The following is a 17,832-nucleotide window of genomic DNA, read 5'->3' on the forward strand; positions in this document are numbered from 1 at the left end:
GCTGTCCGAAGACGTCTCTGTGGTCATGTGGCCAGCATGTCTAAACGCCGAAGGCGTACGGAACACTGTTACCTTCCCACCAAAGATGGTCCCTATTGTTCTACTTGCATTTTACATGCTTTCGAGCTGCTAGGTTGGCAGAAGCTGGGACAAATAATGGAAGCTCACTCCGTTATGCGGCGCTAGGGATTCAAATGGCCGAACTGCCAACCTTCTGATCGACAAGCTCAGTGTCTTAATCACTGAGCCACTGCATCCCTAGCCAAGACTTTAAGCAACCTCATAAAGTAGGAAAACCTGATTCTTTTAATACACCAACAAAATTCTTAGAACCTTTCTTGCTTATATATTCCTGCACTAATTGATTGACTGATTCTGTGCCATCGGTGTTAACTCTTCAGCAACCATATAAACCGACCTCCTCTATGTTTACATTAATTCCTATGTTTTTTCTTTAAAATTCTCACTTTCCTTTTTAATGGTCTCATCAATTTCACCCAATCACAACTGACATACCCACACTCATCTTACATTACAGAGTTGGCAAAAGCAAATGTTTATACATTGCCATTTTCATTTATTTTGACAAATAGTCTTTTCTCAGAGCAGATATTAACTTTTCTATCCACCATTTTTCGGTCAATGTTTCTATTTCTTAAAAGTGTTCTACCAAGTTATATAAACGTATCTACTTGCTGCACTTCTTTGTTGTTCATAAATTGCAATAAGTTATTCCCATAAAACATAACTATCTTGGTTGTTGTCGTCATAATACTTCTGAGATCCATACTGACTGTTGCATCAGTTAATCAATCTAATATTCATTGCAAATGATTTGGGTTTTCAGCCAGCAAAATGACATTGTCAGTGCAAAAAAGAATATATCCATTTACATTCCCCACCAATATATAGTCCTAACAACACCACAAATATTCCTCATAAATTAGGAGAGGGGATGCACATAATATTCTAAACATCCTGCTTACAGGTTTATCTAAATATAAAGATATGATGAACCCTCTGCTTTATTTTTTAAATCACATTGTAGGTAGAACTATCCTACAGTGTTTCCCCGACTATAAGACAGGGTCTTATTTTCTTTTGACTCCCGAAATATAAGCACTTGGCCTTATTTTCGGGGAGGTCTTATTATTTTTGAGGTGCAGGAGGCTGCAAGCGTGGTCATCACATGGCTGCTGCCATCTTGCAATTTTTTCAGGGAGGGCTTATTTTAGGGGGAGGGCTTATTTTAGTGCATGCACTCAAAAGCCCGATTTGGGCTTATTGTCTGCGGAGGTCCTATTTTTAGGGAAACAGGGTAGGATAGTAGAGGGCCCTGATTTTTGATTTATTGTAGATTGGGTTTTTTACTTTATGTAAGCCTTTTTACATTCAGTGTCTAGCTCATAATTAAAACGCCGCAGATGTCTGTGGTCATGTGATTGCTATACGTGATGGGTTTCTACAAACAAAATCAATAGGGAAGTGGCAGAAGGTCACAAATGGCAACCATGTGATGTCCTCACTTAACAACCCAATTATCATTAAGTGATTTGCTTAATGATGGTGACTGGAAGTGGCAGAATTTCCATTGCTAAGCAGTGCGGTCACATAACATCACCCTTTACTTAGCATTGCTTAGCAATGGAAATATCATTCCCAATTACCATAATTAACTGAGGGCATACCTGAATATAGAATTAGTGTTTCTTGTAAGGGCAAACTCCAAACACAAGCTGGCTTGCAATGAAATAAAGCCACTGGCTAAGTCCATAGTACATGCCTACCATCACCATGCTTTAAGAGCTCACTCTAGAAATGATGTTATGTCACATAATATAAGACAACAGTTTTCACACATCTAATGGTTGACGTAGATGAAGGGATACCAAGGGAAAGCAGAAAACAGAGGCAAAAGAATCTTAAAGACAGCTGCTGTGATGAAAATAATTTTATGAACACTTTTCAACTACTTGTAATCTTGCAGTACTGTAATATACAATGTGATATGAACTTCCTCTGCATCCTATCAGTACATTAAAAGATTCTGATTAAACTATACCTAACAATGTACAATATCTTAATGTTACTGAACACACTGCGTCAATATTGATTCAGTCAATACTTTCCTTGTTGAAAAGGGTGGGTGAAGGCCGTGAAGCCCTACGATAATCTTGGGGTGAGGGTAGAGTAAACTGAATAAATGAGGTGGCAATCAGGTGTGAATTTAAGATGGTTTCATTGATCAGTCAGGTTCTTCTAGGGTGCTTAAAAACAGCAGATATATATCTCTTTCTGACAGTATTTTTCTGCAACTGGAATTTGGCAGCATCAGCAGAATAATATATCAGGTGAAACAAACTACAATGATTCCTAACAGAAGCCCGTCTGTTTCCTGCAAGTGAGTCTAGGAGAACAGCAGCAGTTTGGGAGAGTTCAACCCAAGCTTTTCCACAGCAGGAGAATAAAGCCGGGGGAAATCACTAAGGGATAACTACTACAATATAAACAATTCCCTGGGAACCATTATCTAGCCTGCAAAAGGCTTATTGTACTTCCACAGAATGCCATTATGCAAAAAGGAAGCACAGTATCGTTTTCACACAGCCTCACTATTATTTCCTGGTTAAATAGATTCAGTACCAAACATCCTAAATCTGTTAAAATACAGGCTATTGTAAAAAAATATATGGAGGAAGCAATATTAAGTATGAGGGGTCCTTGGTGTTCTGTGAGCTTGATTTTTTTCTTGAAGGTGTTTCATTACCCAAACTAGTATAGCACTGATGATGTTATCTACTTTGGATAATGTAACATTTGCAAGAAAATAACCAAGCTCAGAGAGCACCAAGGACCCCTCAATTCAATCTGAGCTACAAATGCTCTCCTTTATTAGTATTATGTTCACTGCCTGGGGTTATTTGTAAAAATAATGAAAGCAGGATACATACAAATAAATAATGTACAGAACTATCCATATTTGTTCACATATGTCCTAAATTATATTAGATGCAATCCAGGATTTTCACTTGTGAATGCCCACTAAAATGAGATGGAGGGAACTCAGAAAAGAACTTTGCAAGAGGTTACCTATTAACTACCGTATTGCATGTATAAGAAACTTCCTTTCAATTTTGTCTTCTGCTCTGTAAGTCTTGGCAGTGAAAGTTCACCATGCAACCTTAACTTACTGTACTGGGAAAGGGATTAAGGGGGAGGGGGGAATCAAATATGAATAGTATTTTCTTGAGCAATTTTAACAGTTTAAATAGTTACATGTTGCACTGAATGAGCCACATAGCATACAAGCTTAAGAACATTACAAGTATTGTAGGCACTTGTGCAGAGTCTTTTAGGTTCCAATGAGAAGTACTACAAATTGACACAGCTGTTTGCCGGGGTTTTTGTTTTTGTTTTGTTTTTTCATTTGAAAGGAGGCGGCTTACTCTGGAATCTTTTGCAGATGAGACTATTTTGGAGCCTGAGCAAAATATTCAGGCATAGTTGGCTGTCCTTTAGGATAATAGCATAATCTTTCAAAACAGAAGGAAGAAAGGAAAGGGATTTCCACCTTTTGCTCTGTGTGTATACGGACACACACATATATACACAAGCAGACACACACATGGGAACGCTACTTTAAAAAAAGCAGATTTGGACAGGAACTTTTAGAGATGTTATTATACAAGAACTGAATTGAAGAGAAAGAGGAGAGGTTGGAAATTGCGGATGAAATGCATTAAATTGTTTAGCATAAATTGGCAAAAGCAAATATGTTGATAATGAGTAACAATGATACAACTAGTTTTTGCTTAACGGCTAGGTTCATAATGACTATTTGAAGTTATGGCCTCGGAAGCATCATATTGCCCGCACACTCTTGCAGCCATGTGATCATGATCAGGTTGCTTGGAAATTTGTGCGCATTTACAACCAATTGCCAAGTGCCCTGCAATCATATGATCATCCCTTAACTTTCTCTGCCAGCCTCCCCAGAAAGTTAATGGGAAAGCCAGCTGGGTTGCAAGCTGCTGCTACCTGCCAAGAGTTCTCCCCCCTTCTCATCTCTGGTGGCTGGCAGAAAGAACTCCTACCTATCCATGCCTGCTTGCATCTCTGCAACCAAAATCCAAGCAATCCAAGATAAATAATCCCAAAATACTCTCTTATTTGATGGTGGTCATGAAAGAAGTAAAACCTGTAACGTATCTCTATCAAAAGCTCAAGATGATTTTTAAAGTGGACATTTTAGAAATTTTCAGTAATGCCCCATTAATAATTTCATCTCTTTTAAAATGTTTTAATGGTATCAACGGACCTAAGGTTAAAGGTGATTTATCTAAAAATGTATTCAAAAGATATTGGACACCTCCAAAAATTAACTTCAGAAGACATCAGATTTTCTTTGTTGGAGATAAAAAAATTTGGGGTTTCATTGACCCAGATGATTATGGAATTTAAAAACAGATAAAAACAATTTCCTTAAAATAATAAAAAATAGAAAGGACAATTAGAATACATCCTTTAAAATATATATTTTTATTGAAAGTCTTTACATAGCAATAGCAATAGCAGTAGACTTATATACCGCTTCATAGGGCTTTCAGCCCTCTCTAAGCGGTTTACAGAGAGTCAGCATATTGCCCCCAACAATCTGGGTCCTCATAAAGACAAATATATGCAACCTTCAAAATAACATGCAAATTAAATGTTTATTATAGCATATTTTCATCATTACAAAATCAATATCTTAGATGCCTCTTCCCTCTTTTATGAACTATTTAAAAATTACCACAGACTATTTACTAACAAGTTAGACAGGACTAATTTTTACAAATTCTCTAAAACCAGTATCAGGGCCAAAACAGCGCCATCTAATGAAAATCATTGACTAGACAAAGATGCTGTTAAAGGGCTCTTGTAAGGATTATTTTTCACACTGTTAAAAGAATTAGCAGTTATCAAAAAAATGAACAGATGTATACTGTTTCTCTTTCATAAAAGAATCCAGACTAGAAGAAGCAAATGACACTATTTAAAACTGATTCTAATTAACACTTTAGGAGAAAATAGGCATTAATGCCTGTGCTGGATTATGAAAATTTTAAACAAATTAAATTAAAGCCCATTAATTTGCTAAACACCGCAGTGGAGATGTTAGGATATCTGACTAAGACTTTGGTGATCCAAATGCAAATGCTCTCAGCCCCAGAAGCTCACTGGGTGATTCTGGACCAGTCACTTCACAGCATGCTACTTCACAGTATGATTATAGGTCCGTGATGGTGAACCTGTGGCATGCGTGGCACTCGGAGCCATTTCTGAGGGCACGTGAGGCGTTGCCCTGTCACCTCCAGCATGCATGCGCGTGCTGGCCAGCCGATTTCGGCCTTGATTTTCAGCCGTGTTTTGCCCTCCTGAGACAACCCAACGCATCTCCGGAGGGCGAAAAACAACCCAATGCGTAAACCGGAAGTTCAGGAACCGACTTACAGTTTGTGTGTTGAGCTGTTTTTCGCCCGCCTTTGAACAGTCGTTAAATGAACTTCTGTAAGTCGAGGACTACCTATATTATGAGGGAAAATTGGAAGAGGGAATGCTGCATAGGACATCTCAAACTCCTGAAAGAAAGGCACAGTAGTTTACATCAATCATTTATTCATTTTTTAACTCGGAAATCTAATTAGTGATTGAATCCACCTTGTCCAATCATGCTGCTATGAAGCATAATGGGTTGAAGATGAGCTTGGTGCTTGTTTGTACTGGACAGCTGCAGGCATTGCCATAGCTGGAATTTTGCCACTATTACTCCCAGCTGTGGACTCAGAATTGCTGTAGTTCCCATTCCCTCATTCACTCCCTCTCCTCTATTAAAAGCAAAGGGGAGATCTAGTTCATCACACCAATTTCCTTTGTGAAAACCAAGCAGAAACATTCAACGAGAGAAAAGGTGAAGTATTAGCGTATTTTTCAGAGTATAAGACGCACCATGATTTTGAAGAGGTAATTTTTTTTAAAAAAGGTTTTGTACTCTGCATGCCGCCCAAACCCTCTGCACGCCTCATTTTTTGCACACACACAAAAAAGGACATGCAGAGCCTTTGGGAGGCTTGTAGAGTGCTCCTGGTGGCTGGGGGGTGGCAAACGTTTTTCACAAAAATGGCTGGGTTTTTTTGGAGAGAAAAAAAGAGGGGGCATTCAGAGGGTTTGGGAGGCTTGTAGAATGCTTCTGGGGGCTGGGGCGGTGGCAAAAACGAGCAAAAACTAACCATTTTTTGCTCATTTTTGCCTTCCCTAGCCCCCAGGAGCACTTTGCAGGCCTCCAAACCCCTCTGCACGTCCATTTTTGCAAAGGGGGATGTTTTTCGGTAGGCCACAAATGCTGTATTCAGTGTATAAGACGCACCCAGATTTTCACTCTCTTTTTTGGGGGGGAAAGGTGCGTCTTATACGGTACTTCTTTTTGGGGGAATAGGAGAGGCCTGTTTTCACCTGGGAATGATGTGAAATTTCCAAGGGAAGGCTTCTACAAAATCTTTCTGCGATACAGAAATATTAGTGCTTTGTTCCTAAACAGCTTTTCAGATTATTTTACTTATGGAGATATCATGCCTCATAAGAGACTCTAGCCTGCTATCTTTCCCTTCAAACACAAGTACATACGTACAAGCTTACAAAACTGCATCTACAGCAGAACTGTTTAATTTTATTTCTCCAGCCACCCAGCTCAATATGTAATTCTAGACATTATTGGGAAGTACAGGTAATCCTCGACTTACAGCAGCTCATTTAGTGACTGTTCAAGATTACTAAATTACTAAAGATTAAGAGCCAAGGTGGCGCAGTGGTTAAATGCAGCACTGCAGGCTACTGCTAGATCAGCAGGTCAGCGGTTCAAATCTCACCGGCTCAGGGTTGACTCAGCCTTCCATCCTTCAGAGGTGGGTAAAATGAGGACCCAGATTGTTGGGGGCAATATGCTGACTCTCTGTAAACCACTTAGAGAGGCCTGAAAGGCCTATGAAGCGGTATATAAGTCTACTGCTATTGCTATTGCTATTACAACAGCCCTGAAAAAAGTGACATATGATCATTTTTCACTTATGGCCTTTGCAGTATACCCATGGTCACATTATTAAATTCGGATGCTTGACAACTGGTTCATATTGATTTGATTGATTTGATTTGATTTGATTGCACTTATATGCCGCCCTATTCCCAGAGGGACTCAGGGCGGCTAACAAATCAAAGGGAGGGAATACAAACAAGGGGGAGAACGACAACAAACAACTACAAAAGAATTTTAAAACAATCAACAGCCAGACAGTTCGAACGGGGACGGGAACTCGTCAGCCCCAGGCCTGTCGGAATAGCCAGGTTTTAAGGGCTTTGCGGAAGGCCTGAAGGGTGGTGAGGGTCCGAATCTCCACGGGGAGCTCGTTCCAAAGGGCCGGCGCAGCCACAGAGAAGGCCCTCCTCCGAGTGGTAGCCAATCGGCATTGGCCGGTAGATGGAATTCGGAGGAGGCCTACTCTGTGGGATCTAATAGGTCTATTGGAGGTAATTGGCATATTTATGAGGGTTGCAGTGTCTCAGGGTAATGTGATCATCTTTTGCGATCTTCTGGCAAGCAAAGTCAATGGGAAAGCCAAAGTCATTTAACAACTGTGTTACTAATTTAATAATTGCAGTGATTCACTAAACAAATGTGGCAAGAAAAGCCGTAAAATGGGGCAAAACAAACTTAGTCACATAAATTCTGGACTCAATTGTAGTTGTAAGTCGAGGACTTACTATATAGTAATTAACTTAGATGACAATTATGTTTTCCCAGGACATAAAGGTGCATCTAAGAATGGCAAACAAATAAATGTCTTTTTGTTTATAGTGGACAACATCTGCCGACCTTAACAAGACCTACAACATTTGAAAGAGATTGAGCAATTATCATAAATGTTCAAAACAATGGGAAATATTCTCTTACCTATATTTAAAAAATGCTTGTTTTGTGATTTGCTGCTCCTAGACCACAATCTGTCCTGACACCTAGTCTGTTTAAATTCACATTTAAACTGATAAAGCAGAATTTTATGTTGAAATTAAAAGAGCTTTGATGACTGGTGATAACACGTACTGTATCACACTGGAAGGCAAGCAGGAAAATTAATCCTTGGTTGTAAAAAACAATTATTAATTCCTGACGAGTGTTGTGCTGCCTATTTAATTATTATGGAGACAGAAATAGAAGTTGGATTTGGCATTTTACTAGGGACTAGGACTAAGGATAAATCCTGCAACAGTTCATAGAATTTTCATTTGTTTCATTTAATAGGAATTTAGGTCTCTTGATTTATTTACACATTTGCCAAATTATAGAGTAGATTCTATTCCATAAACGTTTCGTAACAAATTTGTCTGTAGAATTTTGTTTTTGTGGAAACCACTTGGAAAAAGACATACCATCAGTCCAGATCCCAGGCACCCATTGGTTTTGAGCCAGAGGCTCCTTCGGGATTGGGCGGCCTATAAATTTATTAAACAGTTAAACAGAATGGCATCTATTAGCACGCCTTTCCCCTACCTGTACATAGTAATAGATCACAAAGCAAGAGACTGCTAAGTGCCACACAGCAGAGGCTTTTCAGTTAGCATGTTCCAAACCACTCACTCAGTTCCTATATTCATTCCCACTTAACAATGGTGAAGGGTTTTTTTAGTGGTCAGCAGTCACGTAATTTCCTCTGTCCTGCTTATGCAACTCCCAAGACAGAAACGTTCAAATGAGTGGCACAAAGCAAGAAATGCATTTTAACAAAGGAAACGAAACAGAATGTGGCAATGTGCCAGAAATCAATCTCATGGGGGAGACCAAGCACCACTACACAGTTATTCCAATAAAAGGCCCACGAAGGAGCGCAGGACAAGACAATAGCAGCTTTAGAAGAAAGATAGTAAACTTCAATCACTTTCTTTATAGATTTTCTCAGCCGTTTTTCAGGTCAGGCAGTTGGAAAATAATGACCTACTGTGTTTCTAATCAGTGTTGTTCATGAAATGTCTGGAAAAGACTAACATTATGCTCAGAAAAGCAACCTCTGCAGATCTCAGGTCAGAATACTGTCCAGCGTGATCACCTGATCTGCACACTGACTGTATGCCAACAGGGCCTCAGATCAAAGTACATTCTACTCCATACACTGCGTTCATCCTCACTAGACACGAAATCAATTGGCATGGCATAGAGAATATGACCTTTCTACTCGGAAGTAATAGTCCTACCTCACAATGATTTGTGCTTGTTATATACCATCCAGAATCACTTTTCATGAGAAGGGCAGCCATATAAATTTGATTAATGAATGAATTTGATTAATTAATAAATATATTCTACTCAACACTTTAGATAAGAATAGTTAATGTGTGCAAACTGTGTGTGTGTGTGTGTGTGTGTGTGTGTGTGTGTGTGTGTGTGTGTGTGTGTAAAATTAGGATTTAAGTTTTAGGCATCACTTGAACACTATTTATCTTTTGCCAAGCAATTCAAATTTGAATTTCCTGACCATGCGTTTCATAGCCATAGTTTATATGGTATAAAAGAGGCATATTTGTGTGGATCATGGATTGTCAGTCATTTATATTACTTTCAATATCTTAACCATGTTGTTAACTAGTCAACAAATATTTTCAGTATGTTCATTTTTTATACAAAAACAATTGAAAAAACATGAGGCCAAATAAGGTACACAGAATGGGGAAAGACTGAATCTCTTGAAATCATTTATATTCCTAATTAATCTCTTTTGTTTATTATTTAGTTATTTATTCTGCCCATGCCCAAAAGCTTTGGAACTTATAAAATGGCAGGGGAATAACAATGCAGAAAGTGCTCTCCATTTTTGCCCATCCTTGAAGTTCTCTTGGAGTACCAATGGCTGTTTAACCAAAGATAGCCATCAGCCCAGAGTAGACAACATGCTACTTATGATAAACTAAAGAAGACTAAGACATGGCCTGTAATGAAAAACTGCAGCTTGTAAGATAAGCATGATGTTAAAAAGCAACCAAAGAAAATTGTTTATTTGTTGGAGGAGGTGGAGGCATGTTGCAGCCCTTTGAACAAAGAGAAAACATATGGCTGGGAAACAATTTGTTACACCTATATGCCATTAGGCAGGTGAGGCATGTTGCAGGTCCTGTTAGCCAAGGAATGCTGGCTGGCAGGAACCATGAGGCGTGCCTTCTCTTCTGTATCCCCTGCTGGAATATTCTCTCCAAAAAATAATTGGTGGTGGGCCCTAGCCCCAAGTGTGTTAAGGGCCTCATTTCCTGGCTGTATTAGGGTAGCAACAGTATTACTTGATGCTATTTATATTGTCCTCTTTTATGATGTACACCACCAAGAGTCACTTGTTGAAATGGGCAGCTATAAAAATCCAATCAATACATGAAGAGCAAATTTTATTGTCACAAGATTATCAAAAAATAATTTCAAATATCCATGTGGCACCAATGAAACCTGGTATAAATAGACATCTTGGCAAGTTCAAGGCATCGAAAGAAAAGCAGGGTTGGGGGAGAACCAATAACACAAAGTATGCAAGATTTTATAAAAGGTGGCTTGGTCTTGCTCCAAGGGTTAAACCACTTAAAATATGAGACAAGTGGCCTGTGAAAAAAAAAAGTAGAAAAGGCAGTGGTAAGCAGAGAGAATGGATACAGAATGAACAGGGATTGAAAAGGTAATACATAACTTTTCATCCTTATTCATCATTATTTCCATTTGTTCCATTCCGGCTATAAGTAATAAGTTAGAAACCATAAGAAGATAATGGATAATAATTAGAATATTACAAAGGGATAGATATATGTCACAAAGACATTTTATACTAAAAATGTTTTACTTTACATCTAAAATCAGAAAGAGAAATTTTGAGACACTGAGTCCAAATCATTCAATGCAGGAATTCAGTTAAGGCATCCCTGACAAATGATTGTCCAGCTTTTATTTTAATATATCCTCTGAACGTTCAACATCCTTAAGATATTTCAGAATTACTATTATAGCTCTTTCTTGTCTTTTCCCAATGTAAACTTCCCTTAATTTTTGAAAAATGCAATGCATTTTTAAAGTGGTAGAAACAGAAAATAAGAAGGGGAAGGATTAAAAGAGCCGAGGTGGCGCAGTGGTTAGGGTGCAGTACTGCAGGCCACTTCAGCTGACTGCTATCTGCAGTTCAGCGGTTCTAATCTCACCGGCTCAAGGTTGACTCAGCCTTCCATCCTTCCAAGGTGGGTGAAATGAGGACCCAGACTGTGGGGGCGATATGCTGACTCTGTAAACCGCTTAGAGAGGGCTGAAAGCCCTATGAAGCAGTATATAAGTCTAACTGCTATTGCTATTGCTACTAGGCATGTTCACCACCTTGAATTATTTATAAAAATAATATAAAAATAAAAATAATAAAGTTGGGAGATTTTATACATACACATAGACATATACCATGTTTCCCCCAAAATAAGACCATCTTATTTTCCTTTGGGCCCCAAAATAAGCACCAGGTCTTATTTTCAGTGGATGTCTTACCCGCTTACCTTAGGACCACCGTAGCCAGGCCTTCTATGCCCCAACACCTGTCACATTTCTCCCCAACTTCTTCTGCGATCACTTGCAGCCAGACACCACGTGCCTCATCATGCCAGTGAGACCGCTCGCATGCCATGCGGCCTCTTGCCGCAAGAGGTACCAGCGCGATACACCACATGGTATCCAGCCATGAGTGGTGGCTTCAGCGTAACGCGCCACATGGTGTCCGGCCACAAGCAGCCACAGTATTCACACAGTAGTGCAACAGGTGTCAGGATGTGAAAGGCCTGGTTGCAGCAATCCAAAGGTAAGTGGGTGCAGGGCATGTGGGGCAGCTCCACCCCCCACCTTAATTTGATTTTTACACATGCGCCTTGCCCCACCTCATCTTAACCAGGGTGTATTTTTAAGGTAGGGCTTATATTAGGTGCACATGTAAAAAAACCAAGCTAGGGCTTATTTTTGGGATAGGTCTTAATTTCAGGGAACACCCCCCCCACACACACACCATAAAGAGAGAAACTGAAGGACAAGGCTTTTAGAAGTGAGAAAAATTACAGTTCTTTGAAGGGACCTATTTTTTGATAGATAAAGAAATAATGAATTAGCCTAGGTTTGAGATTCTAGGCAAGTATCACTAGAGACAAAAGTATATATAGTGGAATGATATAAGACAGGTTGTTTATTTGGTCTTCTAAAATATTTTGACTCCTGAGCAAACAGGTCTCTTTAGTGGGAAATTAGTTATAAAAGTAGAGTAAAAATAAATGGTTGGTTATTATAACAGAGACACTACCTGAATCTGAGCTGATGGAGACTGTCTTAAAAACAGATATTGGGATCACAATTGATAGTTTAATTAAATTGACTTAAGAATGAAGGCAAATTGACCTAATCCAGAGTATAATTCTGTCTATTTATCATGTAATTTATTGGGCTCTCTTCAACTGCTGGGAGAGGAAAAATGTTCTGAGACAGGAATATGGGGTAAGACCAAGCATGTTGTAATTAAGAGACTATATAAATAACTCAACTGTAGTAGTAACAGTAAGGAACAGGAATTTTCCAAACCCATGCAGCTGTCTTTAGAATTTTTTATAAGGCCACAGAACTTCAAGCTTAGCTAAGCAACTGCCATGGCCAAAATGGTGTCTGCAAACAGTTAACTGGTTTTGTTCAAAAATTGCTGAATTACCATCCATCAGACAAAGGTTGTAGTTCTTTTCATATGGAACTATAGATGAGCAGCCACATCTTAAAATGAAGCCTGAAACAACAGCTTTTGCCACAAATGTATATAAACATTGGTACTTGATTGTCTATGGAGATTTTCAGTCATCCAGGTCATGGTTGTCCCAAAAGTACTTTCTCAAGAGGCAACTTGACTTTCTGGTTTTTTTCTTTGAAGATATTTGGCTTCCCATCCAAGAAGCTTCTTCAGCTGAAGGAGGAGGAGAAGAGAAATGTCTCCAAAGGAAAAAACCAGAAAGTCCAGCTGCCTCTTGAAAAAGCCCCTTTGGGATTGATAGTTGATTGTCCTGCTTTGAATTAATCTTAGAATTAACCAAAGTGCCATTACTGTGATTTTACACAAATTGTAACCATTGATTCCAAAATTACATTAACATTTTCAAGTAGATCTCCAGCTATTTCTCCGCATTATCTTATTACAATCAAGTGAATTGCCCAGGTAATAATCTACCAAGTAGAAATTTAGAATGTAATACTTTGGAACAGAACTCAACTGAAGTGAAATTGAAAAGGATGCTTAGCTGTGATATGCAGAGTTAGAAAAGGCACCTAACATTTTACCATAGTGGCAATGGTCTCATTCATCCAGACATTCTTTGCTGCTTACAGAAAAAGTGGCTGGTGTTCAACATAAGTACCATTGGGGGGGTCTTCTATGCTCTGCCTCTTCTCAAGTCTCGCATGATAGCTTGGGAAAATATTTCTCAAAATAGAAGGTCCACATTGCAGCCCCAGTGAGAAATAAGAAAAGCCTTTAGATCACTCCTTAATAGACTCCACAATCATACAGTCCAGAATATGTCCTTCACAATGACATCACTGCTCGGGTGTCAGAACTGGCTTGCAAACCAGCTTGAAGAAAGATGAAAAAAAATCCAGCACCAGTAAAACATGTAGACAGCTTAGCCCAATTTATACTGTCAGCATTTCTCTCTTGAGGTCAGCACAGAGTAGAAATGAATCACATTCCTTAGGAGTTGTTCATCTCTTGGTGCCTTTCCCATTAAGTTTTACTTAATTACTACCTCCAAAACTCAAATCCTTTATTGCAAGATGTTCTTAACTTTTGCCTATCCCAAATTTTGAAAACATTGCTGAAAAACAGACAGAAACTGAGGATAAGGCAAGGATTGGCTGAAGCAGCTGCCTAGGGAGGTTGAGAAATTTCTTGAACATTTTCAAAAGAAGATCAGACAGATATTTATTAGCAGCTGTTTAAAGTCTGAGCTAAAAAATTTACAGCTGCCTTGAAATCTGAAATTACAAAGGCCTATTCAAAGATAGAGCATACAACTCTGATGTTACTTTTTTGAAAAGATATATACTTCAACAAGAAACAGTGCACCTTCCAAGCTGTATTTTCAATTGTTTCAAAAATTTGTTCCTTTCTCCAGTTTCCTCTTCCTTTTGTAAGTTTAATGTAGTGCAGCAAACACTAGTTTTTCAAGCAACTTTATCTCTGACACTCACATTTTAAAAACTTACCTCATTCTCCTCCACTTTTTCCTCTCTTTCTTTAATCTCATTAGGCTCTATAAAGTTAATGGGAATTCTTATAGACATCATCAAAAGGAGTCAGGTCTCAAAAACTAGTTAAGAGGGACATTTTTGGATCCAAGAGAAAATAACCAGCCAAATATACGCAGAGCTATTTATCTCCAAAACACTAAGTGCCATGCATAGTCAGAAAAAAACCAGGAAAACTCATTTAGGAAACACCTCATTTTTAAATACCAATTATTCCATCAACCAGTCTCATAAATATTTATGGCAGCTCAATAATAGTGATCAAAACTGAATTTTAGACAGGTCATACAGAATAGTTGGAACCATTTCACGGCAGGGTTAAAAAGCCTTTCTCTTTCACCATTTAAACATAATTGAAGCAAGAACCAATTATCAAAGGACAGCAAGAAGTCAAAGGAGAAATATAACAGCCACACATATAAATGAAACCATTGCAGATCTCTCACATCAGTTTTTCAGAAGTGTGTTCATATAGTTCATACAGTCACATCAGAAGCACTCAACATAAGAGAGTTACTTGGCTACTCAAATACTGTATTTGTAAGATAAGTTTACATCTCCCACCCGAGGATTAAAAGACCTCTTGACCTCCATTCTCTTTGCCCAGCAGGGAAATGGGTAGACTAAATCAGTCTTATCAGGAGAACCTGGGGTATCTTATGACACAGCACAAAGAAAAACAAGTGCTAGAAAGAGGACCAGGCACGAGCGAGAGATCATGAAAAATACAACTAAAAGAAATCTGACAGGTAATCATGACCGGTAATCTTGCTTTTTGTAGCAAGTACCCAGAAGACATACTGGAATTCTAAAATAAGGCATTCACTCAAGTAAGTATGCAGAATTTATAAGAAATAATGTTCTTGTCATGAAACTTCATCTACTTACCAGAGAGATCAGGTACACTGCCAAGCTGACCAGCATAGGTAGCATTTGTTTATGATCATTTGTTTAACACCTGTTTGGTTATGAGGGCACTGAAAAAAGTAACTTATGACTAGTCCTTCCACTTATGACTGTCATAGAGTCCCTGTGGTCATATGTTCAAACTTTCGCTACTTGGCAACCAGTATGTATTTATAACAGTTGCAGCATCCTAACTTCATGTAATTGTATTTGCAGCCATCCCTGGAAGCTTCTGACAACCAAAGTCAATGGTTGACTTAAGAATATTTGCTTAACAATCATGGCAAAAAGGTTGTAAAGTCAGGCATGTCTCATTTAACAACCACATCACTTAGTGATGGGAGTTCCAGTCCAAATTGTGGTCATAAGGACTACCCGTATTGTAAGCAAATATAGTCCAGAAGTGACCGATTGCCAGCTTGTAATGGTGCTCCAGCTCACAATCTGCCATAATATGCCAAAGATGGATACGATATACACCACCACCCCCGCCCCACAAAGCCAGCTGGGTGATTCTGGGCTAGTTACTCTCTCTCAGACCTAGGAAGAAGGCAATTGCAAACAACTTCTAAAATTTTACAGGAATTGTCCAGGCAATCACCAGGAGTCAATACAGATTTGAAGGTGTGTGAGTGCACAGATACACACAATGATACTTCTTCAAAAAGTACAAAACAATAAACAGTATTGGATAAATTTGTCAACAGATTACTTGGTTTTCCTCAATTCTCAGAGGCTGTGTTCTAAAATACAATAAATATGCATCAGAGTCATTCACAAAAATTTCTTCAGGGTTTGTATGATTTGGCATATTAATCAATCCCAACCTGTCAATTAATTTATGATTCAATAAATGAGAATCCAGAAAATGTATTCAGTCCATAATCAGGCTATACAGCATTTAGTATACCCAGAATATCTCATCAAAGATCTCTATGTCCAGATGTTGCACTGCTCTGAATATTTTATTGATGTGTGTATGCGTGCATAAATATTTATTTTAAATAAAATCTTCATGCCTATGACAATTTAATATAAGCACCTATTTTCCAGGGGGAAGATGGAATGTATTAACTTGGATTTGGGAAAATGGGATATATATATATTTTACTTTAGGATGGATGAAATTGAACCAGCACCTCCTAAAATCTGTGAATCATCTGCCTGTATCTGTGTAGCACTATCCTGATGATGAGTGACCTGATAATCACAAAAGAAAAAAGCCATTTTCTAGGCCATCCAACCCAGTGGACCAGCCATTCTGCATTCCAAAGGTCTACAGAGTTACTCAGTCACTTCATATATATATATTCATGTATCTCTAATCAAGGCTACGAATATCATCACATCTCACAGTGAACGATCACGATCAGTGACTTGCTGGTTAAAAAAAAATCACAAATGGCTTTGCAAAAAAACCAAGTCACTGGGATGTTCAGAGCCTACTCAAGTTAATCTGCACCCAGTTTTGCAGCAGGCCAGGCTTGGGACTTTACTTTTCCTGACATAATTTTCCCCCCAGCAACTTCAATCTTTCTTAAATTCTCCCTTTAGTCCGGGCATTGGTGAAGTCAGTGCAGGGAGAGACTCAAAAGAAACTCCTGAGCCTCCAACTAGAAATCCCCGCATGGTCCACACCCCGAATTTTGAAACTGCCTACAAGAGGCTGAGACCGGGAGACCCGCAAAGACTCGATTTCCCGGCTTCCACGGCAAGAAGTCCGAGAGCCCCTTCTGCAGCGACATCCGTGGCGCAGCAAAGAAAGCTGGTTTCCCCCCTCCTCCCTGACAGCAGCGGAGGCTTCTTCCACGGCTGCCCGGGAGAGATCGCACCTTGCCACCTTCTCTCTCTCTGTCTGTTATGAAGTGCATCCCCATCATCCCCGAGGAGGACGCTCTGCCGAGTCACGGCGGCCTGCAGCGCGCATGCAGGTCCCCACCTGGCGAGCCAGGACCAGGACGCGGCCGGGACATTTGCTCCGGCAGACACAGCGCGCTCTCGCCCCTGCCGCCGCCGCCGAGGGGCAGAAGCGGGATGAGGGGGAGCGGCAGCGCGGCCCCTCAACCACCGCACGCCGGCCCCTGAAAGAAGGCGAGCGGCGGTGGCAACCGCAGCTTCAAATAAGCACCCTTTGCCCCGATCTGCCTGCGCTCTAGGGAAGACCCCCGCAGCGGTGGCCCTTCGGGAAAGGGGACCGCAAAGGGTCCCCCCATCAAGCGGAGAGGGACCGTGACGGGGCACTTTCCGCCTCCCCGATGCCCGCAGGCGGCGGGGAAAGGGGCTCCCTCTTGTTTCTTCTGCCCTCCCCAACCGCCTTCCCTTCACTCACGGCGGTGCCGGCGCGGCAACGGCGGCTGGCTGGCTCCGTCTTTGCCCTCCCGCCGACCGGCCTGACTTCTTACGATAGCAGAGGCGGCGGCGGCTCCTCCTCCGAGTCCGCACCGACCGGGTCGGCTTTGCGGGGAGGGGGAGGAGGCTCCCACGCATGCGCCGCCCCCTAACCAAGCACAGGATGGCTAGGCCTCATCTTCAACCCCGCCCTTCCCGCTGTCATAGCAACCACA

General features: G+C 40.2%; 1 protein-coding gene across 2 annotated transcripts in view; it reads right to left on the bottom strand.

Annotated features, from left to right (window-relative positions):
- The window catches only part of MAPRE3 (microtubule associated protein RP/EB family member 3), a 36,939-nt gene extending 19,165 nt beyond the window's left edge, over positions 1-17,774 (bottom strand). For both annotated transcript variants that reach the window (XM_014067873.2, XM_014067874.2), the window contains exon 1: positions 17,598-17,774. In XM_014067873.2, coding sequence (XP_013923348.2) covers positions 17,598-17,755 — 158 coding nt within the window. In that variant the 5' untranslated portion in view covers positions 17,756-17,774. The remainder of the gene's footprint in view (positions 1-17,597) is intronic.
- Positions 17,775-17,832: the final 58 nt, after the last annotated feature.

Source organism: Thamnophis sirtalis, unplaced genomic scaffold, assembly GCF_051295495.1.
Source record: "Thamnophis sirtalis isolate CommonGarterSnake01/CBP01778 unplaced genomic scaffold, rThaSir2_p1.2 scaffold_6, whole genome shotgun sequence".
NCBI classification, from domain to species: Eukaryota; Metazoa; Chordata; class Lepidosauria; order Squamata; family Natricidae; genus Thamnophis; species Thamnophis sirtalis.